At 38.1% G+C, this 21,621-nt stretch overlaps 1 protein-coding gene across 3 annotated transcripts in view; it reads right to left on the minus strand.

The window, feature by feature from the left end:
- Positions 1 to 14,613: 14,613 nt before the first annotated feature.
- Positions 14,614 to 21,621, minus strand: part of fgd5a (FYVE, RhoGEF and PH domain containing 5a) — a 71,790-nt gene continuing 64,782 nt past the window's right edge. For all 3 annotated transcript variants that reach the window (XM_017711894.2, XM_017711903.2, XM_017711884.2), the window contains exons 20-21: positions 21,097 to 21,251; positions 14,614 to 19,695 (exon numbers count right to left, since the gene is read on the minus strand). In XM_017711894.2, coding sequence (XP_017567383.1) covers positions 19,659 to 19,695; positions 21,097 to 21,251 — 192 coding nt within the window. In that variant the 3' untranslated portion in view covers positions 14,614 to 19,658. The remainder of the gene's footprint in view (positions 19,696 to 21,096; positions 21,252 to 21,621) is intronic.

The following is a 21,621-nucleotide window of genomic DNA, read 5'->3' on the forward strand; positions in this document are numbered from 1 at the left end:
CAGTGGCGGAGCTGCCGGTGACGTGAGCACAGGTAGAGAGATGGAGGAGGAGCAGGGAGGTTTTCTTAAAAACATCGACTGAACTACCTCGCTGAACTCAACACACCGCATGTTTTTATCTTTTTCATAGTTATATAGTGTTTAATACTTTAAATAAATGATAAAATATATAGGCTAAAAGCTACGTATAAATACACTTTAATCCACGGATCGAAAAATATATTTTTTAATTATTTTATTTTGGTAACATCTTAAAATATGTTTTTTTTGAAGATTTTGTGCCCTTTAATCTATATTTTTTTTAAATAGCGAAATATGTGGGCTAAAAGTTTTATTTATTTATTTTTAATGTTGGAATAAAATCCAAAAGATTAATAACTAGACAAAAATAATGATTTCTCATGTAGACCACACGTGTAAAAGTAAAAAAAAAACTTTTTAAATTCATAACATTTTGTAGTATATATTTGTTAAAATATTAACATATTTTGTTTTAATATGTTAAAATAGTATATTAAAATAGTCTTTGCATGATAACAACATAGATATAGTCTTATATAGTCATAGTCTTTTGTTTTAATTACTCAAATATGTGGACTGAGAAGCTATGTACACATAACCATTAGTCCGCATATCAAAAATTTGTATGCATATTTTAAAATATATATATTTTTTGCTTTTAGATTTGTTATTACATTTGGTAAAAATAAAAACATATACATTAAAATGTTATAAAAAAGTGAGTTACATGCGTAAGTTATGTGTTACTTTTGGTAAACTGCCTCTTCCAGTTCTTTAAGTGAATATGTGTCTAAAAATAAAGATCCCTGTTATCTTTCTTAATGTTAATGATTTTTCCACCTTAAAACGTCAAGGTCAGTTCATTCTCTAACAGGCCAAATGACTAATGTAACACTGACTTTTAATAATGTCGCCATATGTCCTTCCTGTTTCAGCCTTGGACGCAATGAACTGATAATTAGCATAGCAGCCATGGTTGAAGTAAAGAAACTTCAGAAAAAGGAACTCGAACCAGAGGCAGTCATTTTACAGGAAACAACTGTGTCTGTGCACTTGGGGTAGGGTGGGGCGGCTGGAGGAGGGGAGAGTTACAGAAAGCCTTCTACTGTTTGCTTGAGAACAGGTAAGGCAGCTGTCACGCAAAAGAAACACACACTCAGGAGATCCCACACTGAAACTGGAGCATGGGGAACTCCTCCTTGCTGTGACCTCACAGGGCCAAACTGTTCTCTCTCTCTCTCTCTCTCTCTCTCTCTCTCTTTCTCTCTCTCTGTCTCTATCTCTCTCTCTCCCTCTCTCTCTCTTTTTCTCTCTCTCTCACACGCACATACCTTTCAAAGTCACATGATGCTTACTCACTGATACACCCTTTGCTCTCTGTCCAGGCAGTGGGTATATAAAGTCTCTCAATTCTCGGTTTCTATTTTTAACGTCGTCTCCTGCCGCTGACCTACTGTCGACAATCAATTTTAACAGCAAATCCACCTAAACGGACCCCAATCTGGCCACAACCCAGAGGCCCTGCTATAGTGACCTGAAAACCTGTATGAGTGCGTAGTTGTGCTTTCAAGTCATTTAACTGTTTCACTTCTGTTCCAATTTGTTGAAATGCTTCTTTCTTTGTTGTTCCTCTCTTCTCCTTTTCTGTCCCTCCTTCCTCTCTTTCCTTTGCTTCCACTTCTGCTTCACTCTCTCTTATCGCCTTGCCTCTGTCTCTCCTTTTCTCCCTCTCGTATTTTTACCTCCCTTCCTTCCTTCTGTCATCTCAGAGCTTTCACAGTTTTCACAACCTCTTCCTCTTCTTGTAAATTTCACTCAGTATGTGCTCAAAGGTTCTTTCCACAGTACATACATTAAGACTGGGTTTGTCCATGGTCCATATGTGTTCAGTCAGCTGTTTAATTCTAATGGTTTCTTAATGATGTAGTCTTCATATCTTGCTGCTTTTATTGATGCAGTGGCATTACATGTTGCAGTGCTTTTCAAAATCATGGCAGGGGGTCAGCCAACTTTACTGGGTCTTGACCCTGCCATTACCAAAGTTGTATCGGGAATTTCTCCTTCATAAAGCGTAGACCCTTGCTATATGAGGATTATTCAAGAAGGACGTAGTTGCTGTTCTAAATGCAGTGGCATATTGAAATAACTTGATACATAGCTTTCATTGGAAGAAAATGTTGACGTGAAACTTCTTGGTTTTGTGCAGGTGTTCCTATAATATTGATAGCATATAGCAGACATAGTGTGATATACACCCATGAGCCAAAACAGAATGATGAACTGCCTAAAATGCTGTTGGTCCTCTAAGTACCATCCAAACAGCATCGATCCACCAAAGCATGGAGTTTACAAGACCTCTGAAGTTGCCCTGTAGTAATTTGGCACCAAGACATTAACAGTAGTTCCTTTAAGTTCTGTAAATTGCAATGTGGAGCTGCCATGATCAGCTTCCCACAAGCTCAGTCAGATTGAGATCTGGGGAATTTGGTGGTCATGGCAATTCACTGAACTCTTCATAATGTTCCTCAAACCATTCTGAAACAATGTGTGCAATGCGGCAGGGCACATTATCCTGCTGAAAGAGGCCACTGCCATTAGGGAATGCCTTTGCCATGTATTACGTTTAGGTGGTGGGTGGTTTCCCAGCAGAATGTTGCAGAACATCTGTGCTATCTCCACTGGATTGTCACCTTCCCACAGTTCATCCTGGTGCCATTGTTTCCCCAGATAAACAGCACACACATACCCGGCCATCCAAGTGATGTGAAAGAAGGTGGGACTCATCTGACCTGGCAACCTTCTTCTGTTGCTCCAAGGTCCACCTTCAACGCTTGTGTGTCCATTGTAGGTGCTTTCGGCAGTGGACAGAGGTTACCATGGCCACTATGACTAGGCAGTGGTTATGCCGCCCCTTAAACGGCAGGGTGCAATGGACCATGTGGGACACGTTCCTCTTGTAATCATCATTGAAGATTTCTGTGCCACAGTAACCTTCTGTGGCTTTGGACCAGATGGTATAGTCCTCAAGTCCGCTGATGAGCTTTGAGCCTTGACACTAGGTACTCACTGCTGACCAGGAACCTCATAGGCCTCTGTTATTTCAGAGATCCTTTGATCCAGTTGTCTGGCCACAACAATTTGACCCTTGCCAAAGTCACTCAGGTCTTCACGTCTGCCATTTCTCCTGCATGTAGAACTGACTGCGTGCTTACCGTGTGATCTATAGTGGACTTTCCCATGCACTGCTTCATCTGTCAGTGGCCATAAAGTTTCATCAGTGTACATTTTTAAAAATATTAAAAAATAATAAAACTAATAAAATATATTTTAATTATTTCCATGTATTATTTTATTACACACACACACACACACACACACACACACACACACACACATATATATATGTGGCAAAAATATTTTTATTGTTTGTTTGTTTGTTTTCCAAGTTAAATTCAGCACATAAACAGTAATGGTGCCTTAAAATGTGCAGAAGTGTTCTCTCTGTAGAGGATGTGTTACCTTATTTCACATGGGTGCCCAGTACAACTTTTGTATACAACTGTATGTTTGTTATATATACTTATGTACGTATGTTATAAGTGTCAGAAACCACATAAGCAATCACTTTGTGGCAAGTGTGGCCATGTAGTTTATATGGTGCTAATAGGTGAGGTATAAACTTCCATTGTTTAACTACATTGACCGTGGAGTGTGTGTGCACTTCCTCTGCTCCGCTGGTCTGAGCAGTAGCGATACTGATGGCCTTGGTTGGCCTGGCAGCTCTCTTTGACTAATGACCTTTCACTGTGATCAATTCATTATGCATGTAGTTGGAGTGTGTCTGTGTGTGTGTGTGTGTGTGTGTGTGTGTGTGTTCACATATAGACAGTGTTCTTGTGGTGTGTGTGTGTGTGTATGTATGCAGAGTGGAGTAGCAGCAGACCGGGGCAGGGCAGACAGCAGTTTCCCCCAGCGTGCCCACGCCGGCCGCAGTGGTGCCAGGCTAAACGACAGGAACCCGCTGGGGTGGAAAAACAAACAACGCCCAAAAAAGGAGAAAAAAGGTCCTTTTAGCTTGTCATCAATTACTCTCTCTCTCTCTCTGTTTCACTCTCACTCACTCTATCTTTGTCTCCCTTTCTTAGGCACAAGCATTTTTCCTTTCTAGACATTCATCAGTTTGACATCAGCTAACTTTGTTGGAACAAAACCTTGTATCTCCAAAATGCTAACTTTACAGGAGAAGGAAAAAACAAACTTCACTTTCAATGTAAGTCAATGGAACCAGACGTTTTTTTCAAGTCATTTTGGGCCATTTTTTTGGTCCATACATGATGAAATTTACACACAATGTAAAGGACAACAGGCATTTTCAAATTATGCCAAAAAACTGAAAACTGGAGATAAGAGGTTTTGTTCTGACAGCAGCAATATATATATATATATACCTTTGTCAATATTGCTGTCAACAGCACAGACTGAAGATGGCTTTGTACTTCACATAGATACATATAGCTCATTTTAAAGCCAAGTATTTTGTAAAGGAAAAATATCAGATAAATATTGAATCAATGTTGGCTGATACTCAACCTTTCATTATCAAAATCAGAAAAACACAAAAATAGCATCATGTCTTATTGAGATCAGATTCATTCCTTGACATACTGATATCTCCTTCACATTTTCTGCTGAAATCGGCCTTTTGAGTAGCCAGGCATGATCTCATAACAAGAATGTCTGGGGACAACCATGCAAAATGTATATGGGTGGGAATGTAGACTTATCAATGTGAATTTTCTAAACCAGTCTGACACATCATGAATGCAGAGCTCAAAAAAAGGCGGGGGTGGGGGGGTGGGGCGCTCTTGTTAGCCCGTAGGCAGAACGTAAGTAAGCAAGGCTGGAAAGTCCTCCAGAACAAACCCAAATTTAGCATGTAGATTTGTGTCATGTGCGGAGAGCAGTATATATAATCTTTATCTATTGAAAAGGGAGAAAATGTTAGCCAGCAGCAGCGTTTTGCTTGCCAGCTTGTTTTGCTTGTGTCATCAATTGTATTCCAGACACTAAATGAGCACAGACTAGAGGAAATGGGTTTCGTTTTAGAGGGTGGGCTCTCTTGTTAGCTTGTTACTGTCTTATCTAAGATGCTTGAGTGAGGAGGTAAAAGGCAACTGACTAATCATATTCAAAAAGAACATGCACGTTTGGAGCTGAAAAACAGAAAAAGAAAAAGATGAAGAGAAAGGGCTTTGGGGTGTTAGTGTTTTGTCTTGTAGTTGGACAACATAAAGTGTTCAATCTGGGATCTGTCAAACATGTGAGAAAAGTTTAAAAAAGTAGGTGAAAGTAAGCAAATCTGTAGATGAGGTTGCTATAGAAAGAAGATTGGAATCTGTGTAACTACATAAAATATGTTACATTTTACCCTGTCTTAGGCTGTGCTTCACTCTCCTCCAATGTTTTTTTATGGCATTAGTTACATATTAGTCAAACCTTCCCAATTACTGCTAATAAAACATTCATTCGCTTATGTTATAATAGAAACTAGCTCAGATTTTTTTTGACATAAGGAAAAAAAAGTGTGTACATTGTGTTCTCTGGAGCCTTAGCAAAGATAAGGACAGTGACTTCACAGATAGAGGGATATCAGTCTGGAGTCATGGAGAAAGACAGAAGACCTGTTTTTCAGCCATTCGGTGAACCGATGAGGAGGCAGTAGAATGAGACATTTCCAAAAGTTTGTAAACAAAAGCTAACTTACCTGAATGGTAAAGCAAAGGAACCAAGACGCAGTTTGTGAAAGGCATGAGGAACCCATATCTTGTGCAGTAAAGCCTGATGATAATCGGACAAACAATTTGAATGTACGTACATGGACGAAGAAATTGTGGAAAAAATGATGGAGCTGGGGCTTTTCTTTCCGTGTTGAAGAAATGGGTCATAGTTGGTAGCTGATCTAAGATTCGTTTATTTGATGTTGTGGTCATTAGAAAAGACTCTAATGTCTAGAACCAATCTTGGATTAGCTTACTTTCTTGCTTAATGAATATAAGCCATTGTGTTTACTTAAACTAGTATATATGCTCACATACCTACCAGTTAACACTGAATAACCTTCATAAATGAGTGTAGATTAATAATATGGTTGTGGTTGGAGGTGTTTGTATCTCAGCTTAGATAAAAATGGTGGCCTGCTAGTCAAATCTGCCCTGCAAAACTCTTTCATGTGGCCTGGCAGGCATCTTCTGTATGGTTTAAGTTCAAAGTGGGTCACATTTGTTTTTGTGCAGACATTGGCTGAAAATCAATGTAAAATATACAGTACTATTCAAGAATTAGAGGCTGCCCTTCCAGTCAAACTGAGCATAAATTGAAGAAATCAAGCTCCACTCTTGCTTCAGATATAGAAAAAATCTACAGGTGTTTCTGTCCATCTTTTCACTGTAAGAAGACAACTCAGTGCTATGGGCCTGAAAGGATGTGTAACTGTTAAGAAGCCTCCCTGAGAACAGAAGAAAATTCGCAAATCTAACAAAGTTTCTGGTCCTCGGAACAATGGACTGGCCACCCCAGAGTCCAGACCTCAACATCACTGAATGCGCTTGGGGTGACTTGGATTGTTAGAAGCAGAAAACTAAACTTTAAGACGAAGCTATGGTAAGAGTAAAGGGTGGACACACTAAATGCTAAAAAAATGTATTCAGTTGTCAAGTCTTCTGTGTACTTTCCTTTTAAATATATGTTTTCTGTTTTTTTCTGACACTGAAAAAGGAATAACTTAATATCTGCTTTGACTGGGAATCAATACAATAAAGGGGTGGCCTCTCACTTTTGCACAGTACTGTATCAATAGTAAGTCTTCCATCCATGTTGCAGAGATTGATCTCTCTGTTGGGAAGCTGCTTAATTAATCTACGGATGTCAGCGCTTACATATCTGATTAAAAGTGACCTCTGTCTCATCTCTCACCTGTAGCTGTGGTTAAACATAAATCTGGTTCCCATTCAGTCTAAGGCTCTGTGGTCTCTGCTCAAAGCGAAAATGTATCTGTCATTAGTTCACAGTAAAAGGACTGTGGGAGATCTTATTGAAGGTAGAGAGGGGATTCCTTAATATATTTAAAGGATTTAAAACTCATACAGAATAAAGTGTCTATCCATTACCCCCAAAATATGAAATATTACATGGGTGGTGAGAGAAATGATGATATGTGACCACTACATACTGTGCTGTAAGGAGCTGAAGAGCCATCCAAGGCTGAAGGACGTCTGTTCAAGTGATATCATAATTGACCTTTTTTACCTTGTTAGTTTATCTCCCTGGCACAATTTATCATATCCAGGAGCATAACAAAAGTGTGGTCGGGATGGCCAGTGCCACTCTAGCATGCTAAAGCTTTGCCTGTCCAATTAACCCCTCTGTCCACCGCAGTTACACAAAGTGAGACAGTCAGCCATCATAATTAAAGTAGTCACCAATGCTGTGCTACCTCCCCTGTGTGACCAGTAATGTGCACAGTGCAAATCTCTCATCAGGGCAGTGACCAGTCATCTGTCTGGTCATGCTGTGCTCAATAATGATTGCTGTGCACTGTGATTTTTGCTAGAAAAAACAGCCCAGACCAGCATTCCTATACACCTGCAAAACCAGCATGTTGTATTTTGGATGCTGGTATGCTGCTCAACCAGTATGACCATGCTGGGTGACCAGCTAAAGCAGCATTAGGCCTGTGCTTTTTTTTTCAGCAGGGATAAGCTAATCTGCTGAGCAAACCTGCGAGAACACTATTCAAGACCATAACACTGACCATAACATCATTTCACTTAATGAAGCAGCAAACATTTATTTTATCCATTAGAAAAACACAGTGAACATCTACATCGATTTGGCACCACACTTTTGTTTTACTGTCTTGCTCTGTGTGGTTCCACTATGGATCACATACCTTGCTGTCATACTAGCTTTTCATTAGACCCAGTAGTACCTTCTGTGACCTAAAACATTAATACTGATGCACTGAAAAAAAGTGATGCATTTAATTTGCTTGATTCAGATATCTACATTCCTCACAGATGAATAAAATACATAAACTCAGATTTATCCTTTAGATTACTTTCACCATTAATTGTGTTCAGTAAATTTAATGCAATTTTAGCACTAATATACACCCGGAGGAACATCATTAACCACCGTTTTATTTTTTATTAAGCCGCCCTGATCAAATTCACTGGGTCTGACTTTGTCAGCCCATTGTGAAAGTTCTGGCTACACCCCTGATCATGTCATACCATTTAAAAGATTAAATTATTCATAATCCTACATTAAAATGTACTGACTCGAAAACATTTTCTGATTTTAATTATGTCCCCATGTACCAGTGGGCGGGGAAAAGTAATATTAACCAAAGATATCATGTTTCACCTCCCCTCCAGCCACCCAGATCTATCATGGCTGAAAAACACTCAGACACCCTCACTGATACCATTTTTCATTCAAAAATACATCACGGTATGGAAGAAAAATCTGCTGTGATTTCTGATTCATGCTGACTTTAAAGATGCAATGTGAAAAATCTTGCAACCAACTGAAAACTCCTCCCCCGCCCCTCCATTCCAAGCATGTAGTAGAAGCTGTTTTTGGTTGTTTGCCAATGAGGATTTACCCTTCCTTTCTTGTGCTAAGTAATAAGTATGATCCTCCATTTGTCAAAATATGGGTTCTCAAACTTCTCACAACAAAAAGGGGTTAGCCAGCACTGGCAGCAGCAACTGGTGCTATAGTGCAACCAAATCTTTGTCTTTGGTTTACAGTGTTGGCAAGCTGAGGTAAAAAGTTTATGGTTAGCAGTGCTAAAAAGCGAAGGTAATTTCAATGAAAAAAAACCACACTGTTGTCCCCGTTACTCCAACTGCAGTCACCTAGCCAAGACAGGGTTGGTGTCTAAAGCTTACTTCTTTAGTTTTGTGCTGGAGCTGTAAGACTAAAAAGCTAACAAATAAAGGAAGCAAATGATTAGAAATAGGCATTATGCAAAGTTTTGCAGATTTTTAATCTCCAATAGACTTGCTTGGGTTCTCAAACTTCTCACAACTAAAAGGGCTTAGGCAGCACTGACAGCAGCAACTGGCGCTATAGCGCCACCACGTCTTTGGACATTTTGTCTATGGTTTATAATGTTGACAAGCTGAGATAGGAGGTTTAGCAGTGCTAAAAGGCTAAGGTAATTTAAATTCATGCTAACTAGCTTGCTACCTACCTATCTGTAGTTAATTATTGTAGTGATAAGAAATAAATTCACCTTAACATGTCAACATTGTTACTGGTAGGCAAGATCAGGCTGCAACTGATTGAAATAGAATATAAATTTGATTAACATTGGGTTATATAACCTTATACATAAACATTCATGAGTCAAAGTAGCTAGTAGCTACTTGCTTTCACTAACTGTTCGCATGTGACTAGTGCTGGCCCAGGAAAGGAAGATAGAGTAGCTAAGTGTAGCTAAGTACAAAAGATAAAGCTCACATTTTTATTTAAAAAAAAAAAACTCACAACCAAATATCTTGTTGAAAAGTCCATTTTCTAATGCTAACAGTGTTGACAAGCTGAGATAAATACAAATGAATACAATACAGCTGTGCAGAGAGAGCATTTTCCCTCACCTGATACTCTGAATTCAGCTGACGAAAACGTTGCTAATTACATGATGAGGTATGTGGAGGCAGAACTGATCTTTAGGCTGCAGTTACTACCTCCCCAAGTACAGCTAAATAGGGGTTTAGACCATAAGATGATGATAAACCCTTGGACATGTGCTAATTAATTCTCTTAATGTGTCATGCTTAGGTTCCGTTTTGATGAACAGTGTCTCCAGAACAGGACATAGAGCAATTTGAGTTTTAGACGAACTATTCTTCTTTATTTTTGAGCACTACCCAGATAGCAAGCACAAAATATTACTCCAGTAAAATGAAAAGTTCCTCCCTTTAGACCTCCACTTGAGTAAAAGTACAAAAGTATTTGCCTTCAAATGTACTGAAGTATCAAAAGTAAAAGTACTAAAAGATTAATTATGGCTCTAATGTCCTGTTATCATTTTTGTAACAAGACTCTTGCATCATTAACTCATTTTAGGTGAAAATACTCCAGTGTCACTTTTGGCAAACCAGTCTTTTGTAGACTCTCATTAATTAATGACGCTGATGTCTATTAAAATGATCATAAACACAAAACACTGAAGGTAAACAGTTTCCATCAGGGAGAACCGACTGGCAGTTTAAGTTGAACAAGTTTAAGTTTAATAAAAACTTGCTTTAAAGAGGTTCACAAATGAGTTTTCCTTTACTATATTGATCTGTAGGTCTCTGTTCATAAACATAAACTAGCCAAAACTCTTCTTCTTCTTCTTTCGGCTGCTCCCTTTAGGGGTCGCCACAGCGGATCATCTGCCTCCATCTTGCCCTATCTACTGTCTCCTCTACTTTTACACTAACCATCTCCATGTCCACCTTCACTCCATCCATAAACCTTCTCTGAGGTCTACCTCTTCTCCTTCTACCTGGCAGCTCCATCTCCAACATTCTTTGACCAATATATCCACTATTCCTCCTCAACACATGTCCAAACCATCTCAACCTGGCCTCTCTGGCTTTATCTCCAAATTGCTCCACCTTCACTGTCCCTCTGATTTGCTCATTTCTAATTTTGTCCATCCTTGTCACTCCCAACGAAAATCTCAGCATCTTCATCTGTGCCACCTCCAGCTCAGCCTCCTGTCTTTTAGACAGAGCCACAGTCTCCAAACCATACATCATAGCAGGACGCACTACTGTCTTGTAAACCTTCCCTTTCACTCTTGCTGCTATCCTTCTGTCACACATCAGCCCTGACTCCCGTCTCCACCCACTCCATCCTGCCTGCACCCTCTTCTTCACCTCTTTTCTACACTGTTCATTGCTCTGGATGGTTGACCCAAGATATTTGAAGTCATCCACCTTTACGACCTCTAATCCTTGCATCTTCATCTTTCCACCTGCCTCCCTCTCATTCACACACATGTATTCCGTCTTGTCTCTACTGACCTTCATTCCTCTCCTCTCCAGTGCAAACCTCCACCTCTCCAGATTCTCTTCCACCTGCTCTCTACTCTCACCACAAATTACAGTGTCATCTGCAAACATCATGGTCCATGGCGCCTCCTGCCTGACCTCATCTGTCAACCTGTCCATCACCATTGCAAACAAGAAGGGGCTCAAAGCTGATCCCTGATGTAACCCAACCTTCACCTTGAAACCATTTGTCACTCTAACTGCACACCTCACCCCTGTCTCACTATCCTCATACATGTCCTGCACCACCCTAACATACTTTTCAGCTACACCTGACTTCCTCATACAGTACCACAGTTCCCCTCTTGGCACCCTATCATATGCCTTCTCTAGATCCACAAAGACACAATGTAGCTCCTGCTGACCTTCTCTGTACTTCTCTACCAACACTCCCAATGCAAAAATTGCATCTGTGGTACTCTTTCTGGGCATGAAACCAAACTGCTGCTCACTGATCTGAACCTCTCGCCTTAGCCTTGCTTCAACAACTCTTTCCCATACCTTCATGGTGTAGCTCATCGACTTTATACCTCTGTTGATGAGCCACACCATGAAGGTATGGGAAAGAGTTGCCAAAACTCAAAACAGAATTAGCCAAAACTAATTCACTATAAAATTAAATCGTGTTTGTATAAACTCAGAAAAAAGACGAGTGACAGTCACGACTGCATATGTGGACATATTTCTATATTGTGGTGACACAAAGTTAGGTTAGGTTAGTTCATCATTTATGTTGAATAGACACTCAAAATTTTACGCTGCTGCACTGATGTTGAACCATGTGCTGCACTGGGTCAGTATGACCAACAGGTCAAAACAAGCTCAAAACAAAGTGACCGCTGTGCCCTGATTGGTGCTCTTGCTTGAGGCTTCTTTTGTTTTGACATGTTACGTTTTTATACACACAGAAATCAAAGGGAACAACAACATTTCGCAAAATGTAGTGGAGGAAAAAGAAAGACATTTGCCTTTGAAATGTAGTGGAGTGAAAGTAAAAAGTCACCCAAAATGGAAAAACTTCAGTAAAGTACAGATGCAAGAAAAAACTACTTAAGTACAGTAACAAATTACATTTACTTAGTTACTGTCCATCATTGGTGACCACTCTTGGTCTGACATTTATGTCTATTTTTTGGTTAAGAACACAAAGAAGACAAATATTACTTTCTCTCTTTCTGCCTTTCTGTTCTTTTATCAATCTCATTACTGGGTCAGGCGAAACTCCAGGGAGAAAAGCAAGTGGAGCAGCCCAATTTTTCTGTTCTCAGCTTTTCTATTCTCTCTCCATCTCTCTGGTTTTCTTAATCCGAACCCTCATCTCTGTTTCATTCTCTCTAATCCCTCTTTTAGTGGAAGCTGAATTAATTTAAAGGGCAAAGTATAAAAAGAACTGGACTAACCTAATGATTCTTGATGATAGTTTGGCAAAAAATACACTGTTTTCCAAATTACTCCACCTGCAGTCAACTAGCCAAGACATGTTTGGTGTCTAAAGCGTACTTCTTCAGTTTTGTGCTGGAGCTACAAGGCTAAAATAGCTAACAAATAAAGAAAGCAAATCATTAGCAATAAGTATTGTGCAAACTGTGTGGCCCAAACCACACAGAGTTGTAATCTCAAATAGACTTGCTTATGTGTTTTTTGACACTGTACTGGCATACTGTCTAAAAAATGAAGAAATGCATCAAGTTGACTCTTTTTTCCTAAAGCTGCTCCTCCCTTCCATAGCCCTTTTTGGTCAAATGCATACTGACTGCATGAGCTCAGACAAAGCAAATAAACTTTTCTGCTAAAGGCTTTAAAAGGCCTTGTGTGTGGCTTTTACTAATTCTACCTCCATGCTTCAAGTCCTCGAACCCAACCCTTATCTGCTACACTGGTAAAATGCCATTAGCATTTATTTTGACTCATTTCAGTGTAAGTAGACTTTTTCTTCAGGCCTCCTAGTGTCCATTCCGGTCATTGACTTGTATATTTTTAACTAATATAATCAAATAAGATATTTTTTCTGATTCAAAAAGATGCTGTTGGCTCTGCATGTAATGCTTTGACACTATGATGAGTTGCAAGTGAGCAGTGAGGGGTAAAAGGTGAGAACCCCACAAAGCATCCTTTGCCTTTGTTACAGCTCCCTTTTCAGGAGACTCACTTTCAGTTTTTCAAACAAAGCTGCAGGGATAGAGTTCCACACCTCCGAAGTTCAGTCTTTGGATATTGATCACATTTTATTCTTTTCTGTTCTTTCTGCTTCTTGACAGCTACACATTCTTTCAGACCCATAGCACTGAGTTGTCTTCTCACAGGATGGATAGAAACAACTGTGGAGTTTTTCAGATCTGAAGCAAGAGTGGAGCTTGATTTTCTCCTTTCTCTCAAAGATGTAAGCTCTGGTTTATCTGATGTTGATAGTTTTGGTGGTCTACCAGATCTTGCACAGCTATTTAGAATCTCATTTTCTTGGTATTAGTCATTGGTCAGGTTTTAGCCATTTTTTCCCACTTATTTTGTAATTACTGTTCTCCCTTGATTACACAAGTGGATTATCATATATGTATTATCTTTAGAAATCATGAATAATGAATAACTTGCACTTTTTGGTTGGAAATTAAATCAATGAAGGATGGCCTCTTACAGAAAAAAATCTAAAACATGTAAGTGTAGGGAAATGCACTGAAATGAAAGCAAATAGGGATTAGGCTGAACAACTGTGCAGTACAAGTATGCATGAGTACCATAGCTGATCCCAGATCAGCCCAAAAGCCTAAACAACCAGAGCCCAAAGCCTCATGCAAAGCCCTTACAATGGGGATCTCAACACCATTAATATTTCAAAGGATGAAAAGAAATAGGCTGAAATGTTTTGCGCCTTTTTTTCTCATTCGCATCAATTATTCACGCTTTTGTACCGCTTTGCTTAACTCTGGCCAGGCCCGTGGCTGAAGCGCTTTGATAAAGCTCATTATGTTAACCCAGTTATATCGCCTTACTCGACTGCAGTTTGAGCTCCAGCACAAAAAGATGTTGGAGATAACACTGCTCTCTTGCATTAGATTAAAAGTAGCCAGTCTGCTAAGACTTCAAGCTTGCTGTGTTCAGTTAAAGAGAGGTTAGCAGGTTGTATGTCCATTACTGACCTCAGAGCTCTATCAATTATTTAGAAGCTGTTTTTCCACATTGGCCTTAGTGAGGTAAAAAAAAGCAGGACTGAGCGATAAAACTCAGGACATGTTAATGTGACATTGGCTTGATTCACATTCAATTATTGATCAACAGTAAAAAGACTTTGGTAGTTACCATAACAGCGTCTGTATATAATGCGGTTCTTTCAGGAATGTATGCACTGCCCCATAGTGGCTGCTCAAGACCAGTAACAGCCGGCCAAAAAAGTACTGTGTGGACAGCATGAGGTCTATTGAGACTTTTCTTGCCATTTCTAGATGAAATACAACAAGGTGAAATATACCAAGCAAATAAGACTGACTCTTTTATCTTCCCTTTATTTATTTGAACAATAATATCCTACGTATAATTCCACATAGCTGGTTCACCTTAATATGTAACGTACAAAAAGATGTCATTGTTGAACCAGATTTGAAAAACGAACATTATAAAAAAAAAAAGATTAAACTGGCATAACTTTTTTTCTCTCTATATCAGTGCAAACAAAACAAAAGGTCGTGTATGTTTTTGAATTATGTACATTTACATTTACATTGTTCAAGATTCCTGTCATATAGGCGATATATATATGACAATGCAATAACAATATAGGACTCTAACCTTACAGGTAGAAGGATTAGAGACTGTGCTTCAGTAGGTCAATTAAAAAAGGCAGAACATGTTCAGTATTGGCACTTTTTTTTTTGCATTGTGTACAATGAACAATGAAACCTGAACTGCACATTCAGAGACGGAAGAGAAAATTAACAACGGCAAAAAGAGAAGTTTCCAGAACAGCCTTTTTAAAGAGCATCCCATTCTTTAAAGTCTACAGTGAAAAAGGCTCAGTTGACGTAGACTCTACCACAGCCACTGACAGGCAGTTTACAGTGTTCCCTTTTTGTTCCCAGTGTTTATGAATATGTACAGCAGAGTTCACCTTAATACATTCACTATCATGTCATAATGAGCTCCTGTTTTTGATGAGGGCATGCAAGTTAGAATAGGTTTCTATCAGCTCCAGTCCAGAAGAACGTCAGCACTGCACAGTTTAGAGCTCAGCAGAAATGTAAAAAAAGTCCTAACAGTGGTAATGAAAATAAAACTAGAAAGGGGAAGTTTAAGCTTCCTTAACAAAGCCAGCTAATAATGCTTCAGAGGTTATGGCAGCTGCAGAACACAGTTCATTTCTTTATAACTTATTTAGACTTATATTGTAGTTCCAGGTAGTTGTTATGGTGTGGTTTCTTGGTAGCTGTTCTTAGGTTGCTATGCTATCCCAGGTGGTTGCTAAGTTGTTGCTAGCTCAATACAATATTCAAGTACAAGTAGAAGTTCTGTTTATATTTCTACACATATGTAGTATATATAAAAAGTAAATTATAGGTTTTATGTCATTTTATTATTTTATGCTCTATTATTAGTGGCTCAAAGGCTACAGCTAGCTTCTATAACGGTGTGACAATTGAAACAAATCAAACAATAGGTTGGTTTGCGTCAAACGAAAGTGCGTGGTTTGTGTCAGTTTGAAGTTTTACCTTGTGAAAATCTCCAAATTGAAACGCTTTTGTAAAGTAGATATTTAAAAATAAATACAGTTATAAAGCAGTAAAGTAATTAAGTATTTTAATGAAGGTTCAACTGAGAAAACGTATGCAGTGCTGGCTTCAGGACTGTGAAACACTGACCTGTATAAAGACTAGAAGCATTTTCTTATAAATATAACCTTGTGGTTTAAGTTTTCCATGTATTTGACTTTTTCAGATTGCTATAGTTGGTTGCAATGCAGTGCCTATAAGTAACAATGTTGCAGTCCATGTAGTTACATTCAGAAGTTCAAGGGGAATACCACTGATTTTACAAAATTTCTGCATAATTTAACCACTAAGATGTAAACAAAGTCATTCAGAGAGGTATGACGTGAATTGCGCAGGTCACAGTGGTGGTGATAGGAACCAAACATCAGAGGACTTTAGTCTATCTTATCTAAAGTTACACAATATGGTTATGTTTTTTTAAAGCCATTCATCGCAGAGAAGTACATGCAGGGCATTGTAAGGCAAAATAGTACCTAAATACTTCACTACTGTTTTACCATTATTAAAATTACATGGAAAACTCAGAAGATATGTGGCTCACTGTTGGCTTTGGATAGTAAATAAAAAATATATTTGCATCGTAGACATTGTGACCTCTCATTCCTGTCACCACCATTGTGAAGAAATCAAAGTGTGCACCTTTCTGTACAAAGGGCACATTTGAAACCTAGGCTTGCCTAAATTATAGCATGTGTTTACATCCTCTATTTAAACCATGCATAGTCTAGTCTTTTACAACTAGGCCAATCTTTGACCACAAGGTGTAACTGATATAAGAGGGAAGGGTAAAATAAATTTGAATTATGTTAAAATTGTAAGCTGAAATACTAATTGCATGGCATAAACAGACTTTGTAAAGAAAAGGTAATGCGCATTTTCAAATAGTCTACATAAACGTTCAGACTGGCAAGACAAATTAAATGCAGATGCTATTAGAAAATAAAAAATTGGCCTATGTAAAACTGGCCCCCATGTTGGGTATACAAACACTATGTGGTGAAAAGACCTGTGCAAATTTATATACTGAACGCACTTCAATTTCTGGACTGAAATCAAGCCTCAAAATTCTTGTAAATACTTCTGTTGACAAAAAAAAAACATTACAGAAAAGACTCAACATCAGTGTCAGCATCAATAAGTGCAGTTCAGATTGGCCTACAAAGAGAAACGTGAAGTAAAATAGAAATCATGATGCTGGGTAGAAGATTATGGCACAGTTACAGCAACCTCTTAACATGCCACTGCATATCAAATTATATTACACCCAGAATTACTCTGAAATCTCATGATGAAATGTACAGCTAACTTCACTTACAATATACAGTCTTGTATCAAAGGTACATATGTTAAAAATGTAAATATGTGTCACACAATATATTTATCAAAATTCTGAGAGCTGATATTTGACCTGATCTATCAGACAGTTTAATTTAAAGTGGCCTTTTGTGGTTTAAATTCAACATGTAAAATGTGTAATTGAAAAATAAAATGTATTATGTGGCAACACATTGTTTTAATACATTTTGTATTAAAGGGCCCATACCATTGAAAACTGAACTTCATTGTTGTTGTTTTTTTTAAATAAAACATTTTCATAAAATGATGTACTCTGTAAACATTCCCTCCCTGCTCCCTACAATCCATATATGGAAATAGATTCCTGTTCTGAATACATTGTTTTTGTGATGTCACAAAAAACAACTAATTTACATATATATATATATAAATATAAATATATACATATAAATTACCTGCTTGCTCAGCCTATGGCAATTTAGCTCATTCTTGCTGAAGGTGTTTCAGTCTAGACTACTTTTTGAATGAGGCACAATACAGGGCAGCCAATCAGAACAGAGCTCATTTACATGTCTTGGTCTTAAAGGCACAATAACAAAAACAAGTGGTTTAATTCCAAGTGATAAAGGGAGGTCATGTAAAAATTAATTTGGCTATTTTTGGTATATCAATCCACATAAGTTATAAGCAGGCTAGGGAACATAAGCATAAAAAGGGAAAAAAAGTAGAGTATGGGCCCTTTAAAACATAAAGCTTGGTGTTTAGCTTTTGTAATGTAATAAACTGATGATAAAATGAAACAATATGTCAATTATGATATGTGAATTGTGTTCTGTCCAAATGCAACATATCTAGGTAGCTAGAACATGTTTGTGTGAAAATCTGAACACTGCCTGTGTTAAATAAGGTAGCACACTTTTTAGTGTTAAAAGTAACACAAAATAAGTTGTCCTCAACTGAACATATTAAGTATTACAAATAACACATAAGAAATAAAGTGTTTTTCTACCACCTTAACAACCTGAAAGTGCTGCTTTCAGATAGTGTTCAGCTGATACAGTAATACAGCTATCTTGGCCCTTAAAGGGGAATTTCACTAATTCAAAATTTCAGAATAATTTCATTTCTAAGATGTATACAATGTCCTTGAGGGTGGTTTGATATGAAATGCTCTGATCTAGAGAAACAGTCAGAATTCATCACAGTGGCTCTTTAAAAGTTTAAAAGTTTAATGGCTCTTAAAAGTTCATCATATTATGAAAATGTTCCCTGATGCCTACATATATCAAGCTCCAGTCCTTGCAGGCCAACACTGCAGACTTCAGCATGCTGCCTCATTAAACAAACCTCATTCAGCTCATCAGCTAAATATCAAGGTCTTCATGAACTGTATTTGGAGTGGTAATCGCTGCAGTGTTTGGCCCGGAAGGTCCCCAGTTTGACATGCCTGCCTTAATCGTTGTTTTACAATAGTTTTGAGATAAGGTTTTGGCCTAAAATGTACCCATTCATTGACATATAGGCCATCGCAAAGAAAAATAATCTCCAGACAAAGCTTATCATTTCCTTTTTTCCCCCACTATTTTCCCATTATTAACATCACATATAAAAAACTAAAAAGAAGATGTGTAGGTTTAGTGGAAGTAGTTACTGGTTCCTATCACTACCACTGTAAAGACGTCTGAGTCTCTAAGCTTCTCTAATCAGCCATTTCAAATCAAACCAGTCTGAATGACTTTGTTTACATTTCAATGATTAAATTATGTATAAAATTGTGAAAAATCAGTGCACTGTGACCTTTTGCACTTTAAAGCAAGTGAAAGCATATTAAAGGTATACAGTATGTAAAATGTGTATCATTATGTGATTCTTGTGGAAATATTATAAAGCCTTTGTTTTACTTAGTTGAAGTCATTTTAACAAAGCAATGTTGTCTTGCTGTCTTTGATCATGTAATACAAATACAACGTCTAGAAATGGTCTGAATGTTTTATACATGTTATTACCTACATTTAAGATGCTTTCACTTGCCAAGATATCCTTTTTGCGTGTGCATTTTATGTGAAAATCTTATTCCTGCAACAGTCTGATACTTCAGCAACAGCTTGTGAATGCCATCCTAAACGGTAATATTTACATTTGGCGTGTTTCACTTTTTCTGTACAGAACTCAAGCTAACCAAACAAGGCTTGTGATTCCTTTAGGAATGCAGTGACATCAGAAACTGGAGCACAGCCCAAGGGACTTTGATGTTTCCTCCTCAGAGTCTCATACACAGACGGAGTACTCCATTAAAAGGTCTGTGGTCAAAAACTTAACCAGGGGAATCCACAGTATAATGGCACGAGATCCTTCAATCAGGGCCAACGGAGTGAAACAGATCCACTCTTGCTACGATGAACCTTCTGGATTTCAGCTGGGCAGATTAAAGAGACCACGGCTAGAGTCACACTATCACCTGCTTGAACGAATACTATAATACTGTAGCTTCCTCCATTGCATTCACCCATCTGTAAAACAAGGATATAAGACCAGAAAAGAGCCTCGATTAGCTTCTATTTTCGCATTGAATTACAATTCAATTTAAACTTGTGTAGATGCTTAGTCTGAGCATGCCTACGTATATGTGCATGTATGTATATGGTGTAAACATAACGTCACTATAAGACATTTTATGATACACAGTACAATGCTAATCAACATCTGTAGTTTTTCTGAGGTTTATTAAGCTGGAACACACAAAAAAACATCAGTAGTGCCACAAATAATACCAAAAATGTTAAATATAGTGTTTTTTATTGACCCCTTTCATACTGGGCTACATTATATCAAATTAACTAGGCCTGACTATGCTGTGTTTGTAATGAAATATCCAGCTGATCAGTGTTCTTTAAAGACTGACAATATCCAGAATGTGCTCAGAAAAGCATAATGTGATGTAATTTGTTACAATAATAATCCACTAGGTGGCACTATGAGCACCCTGCTTGCTTTTTTCTATGATTTGCAAACCACAGTGCATTTTATTTCAGTACTGTGGGATATTTTTGAGTAAAACAGAGAATCAAGGAGGGTATCTGAGATAATATTGGTTAATGTTATTTTTCCCATAACCCAAAATCAGAAGATGTTATACAGGCGACTAAAATAAACTTACAAAACAGCTGAAATAACTGTTACACAGCATACTTGCTATACAAACAACAGACTAGCCAACCAATTCAGTTGTTTTGCCTTTGTTTGTTTTTCTTTTAAACAGACCTTTACTTCATTTAGTGCTTTAGTTGTGTTCTTCAGACTGAAGGGTCTTTTAGAATGAAAAGGGTTCCCGGTTATCAAAATTTGTCTGGCCTACTTGTGAGCCACATCCTTGGGTTTGTTCTGACCCACTATATGGCTGGATCCTTGGCCTAGATCTGGCCCACATGCTGTAAAGTGAGTAGAACTAATGGATGTGGCTGAAATCTGGCCCAACTACATTGTTGGTCCAAAACAATTAGGCCAGAATTGGCCCACAAATATAGACAAGGCAAAAGCTGTCCAGCATCTAGTCCTATTCTGGCTCACATGCCTAACAATTGCCCAGTAGTCAACCAACAATCACGTAGAAAAGCAGAGTTGGCTCAAAACTAGAAGCTATTTGCTGTTATTTGAGGCTGTTTTTAATAGTGATCTTATTTTGTACAATGCAATGGTTGCACACTGAATCTGTACTAAAGACTCGGGACTTTGCTCAGACTCCCACACCAGAGACTTGAGACTCTCATTAACAAAAATGTTAACATCCCTGGACCAGGGACGTTTTCTAACAAGGTGAAAAAGATCAATTTCAGGTTAACTTTAACTGCGGCACATTACAACTAGTTGGAAACTACGCTGAATTCATGGATATAATAAAGAGAGAAAGAGACCTGCGTGCGGTGTGCTGATCGTCCGCTCTGAATGTGTAGTAGAGCGTTTTCTTATGGTAGAGCTGGAAGACACTGTCCATGTCCTCACCCTCAGAATGCTCAGACAGCTTAACTGTAAAACCCTGCAGAGGAAGAGTCTCACTCGCCACCTTATCCTACACAGAGAGAGAGAAAGAGCGTGATAAAAAAATAAAAAGTGATCGAGATTAATAACATGATAAAATATTATACAAATGCAGCGACAACAAATATAAATACATCAACATGAACACTGACGAATGGTACATCAATCCAAAAGTCCTCTGCCAGCTCTACTTTTCAAATGTAGTTACACAATTCCAAATTTTACTTAATTACATTTCATTTATTTTCTGTACATGCATATCTGCAATTTCCCTCTGGGATCAATAAAGTATTCTGATAACATTTTTCCACTTGTTCAATGTCACAAAATTTTTATGAATGACAAGTATTTAGTTCAGTGGTGAACAAGACCTTCATAAAAGGTGAACAGTGTGATTGTTC

This window comes from Pygocentrus nattereri, chromosome 21 (assembly GCF_015220715.1).
Source record: "Pygocentrus nattereri isolate fPygNat1 chromosome 21, fPygNat1.pri, whole genome shotgun sequence".
NCBI lineage: Eukaryota > Metazoa > Chordata > Actinopteri > Characiformes > Serrasalmidae > Pygocentrus > Pygocentrus nattereri.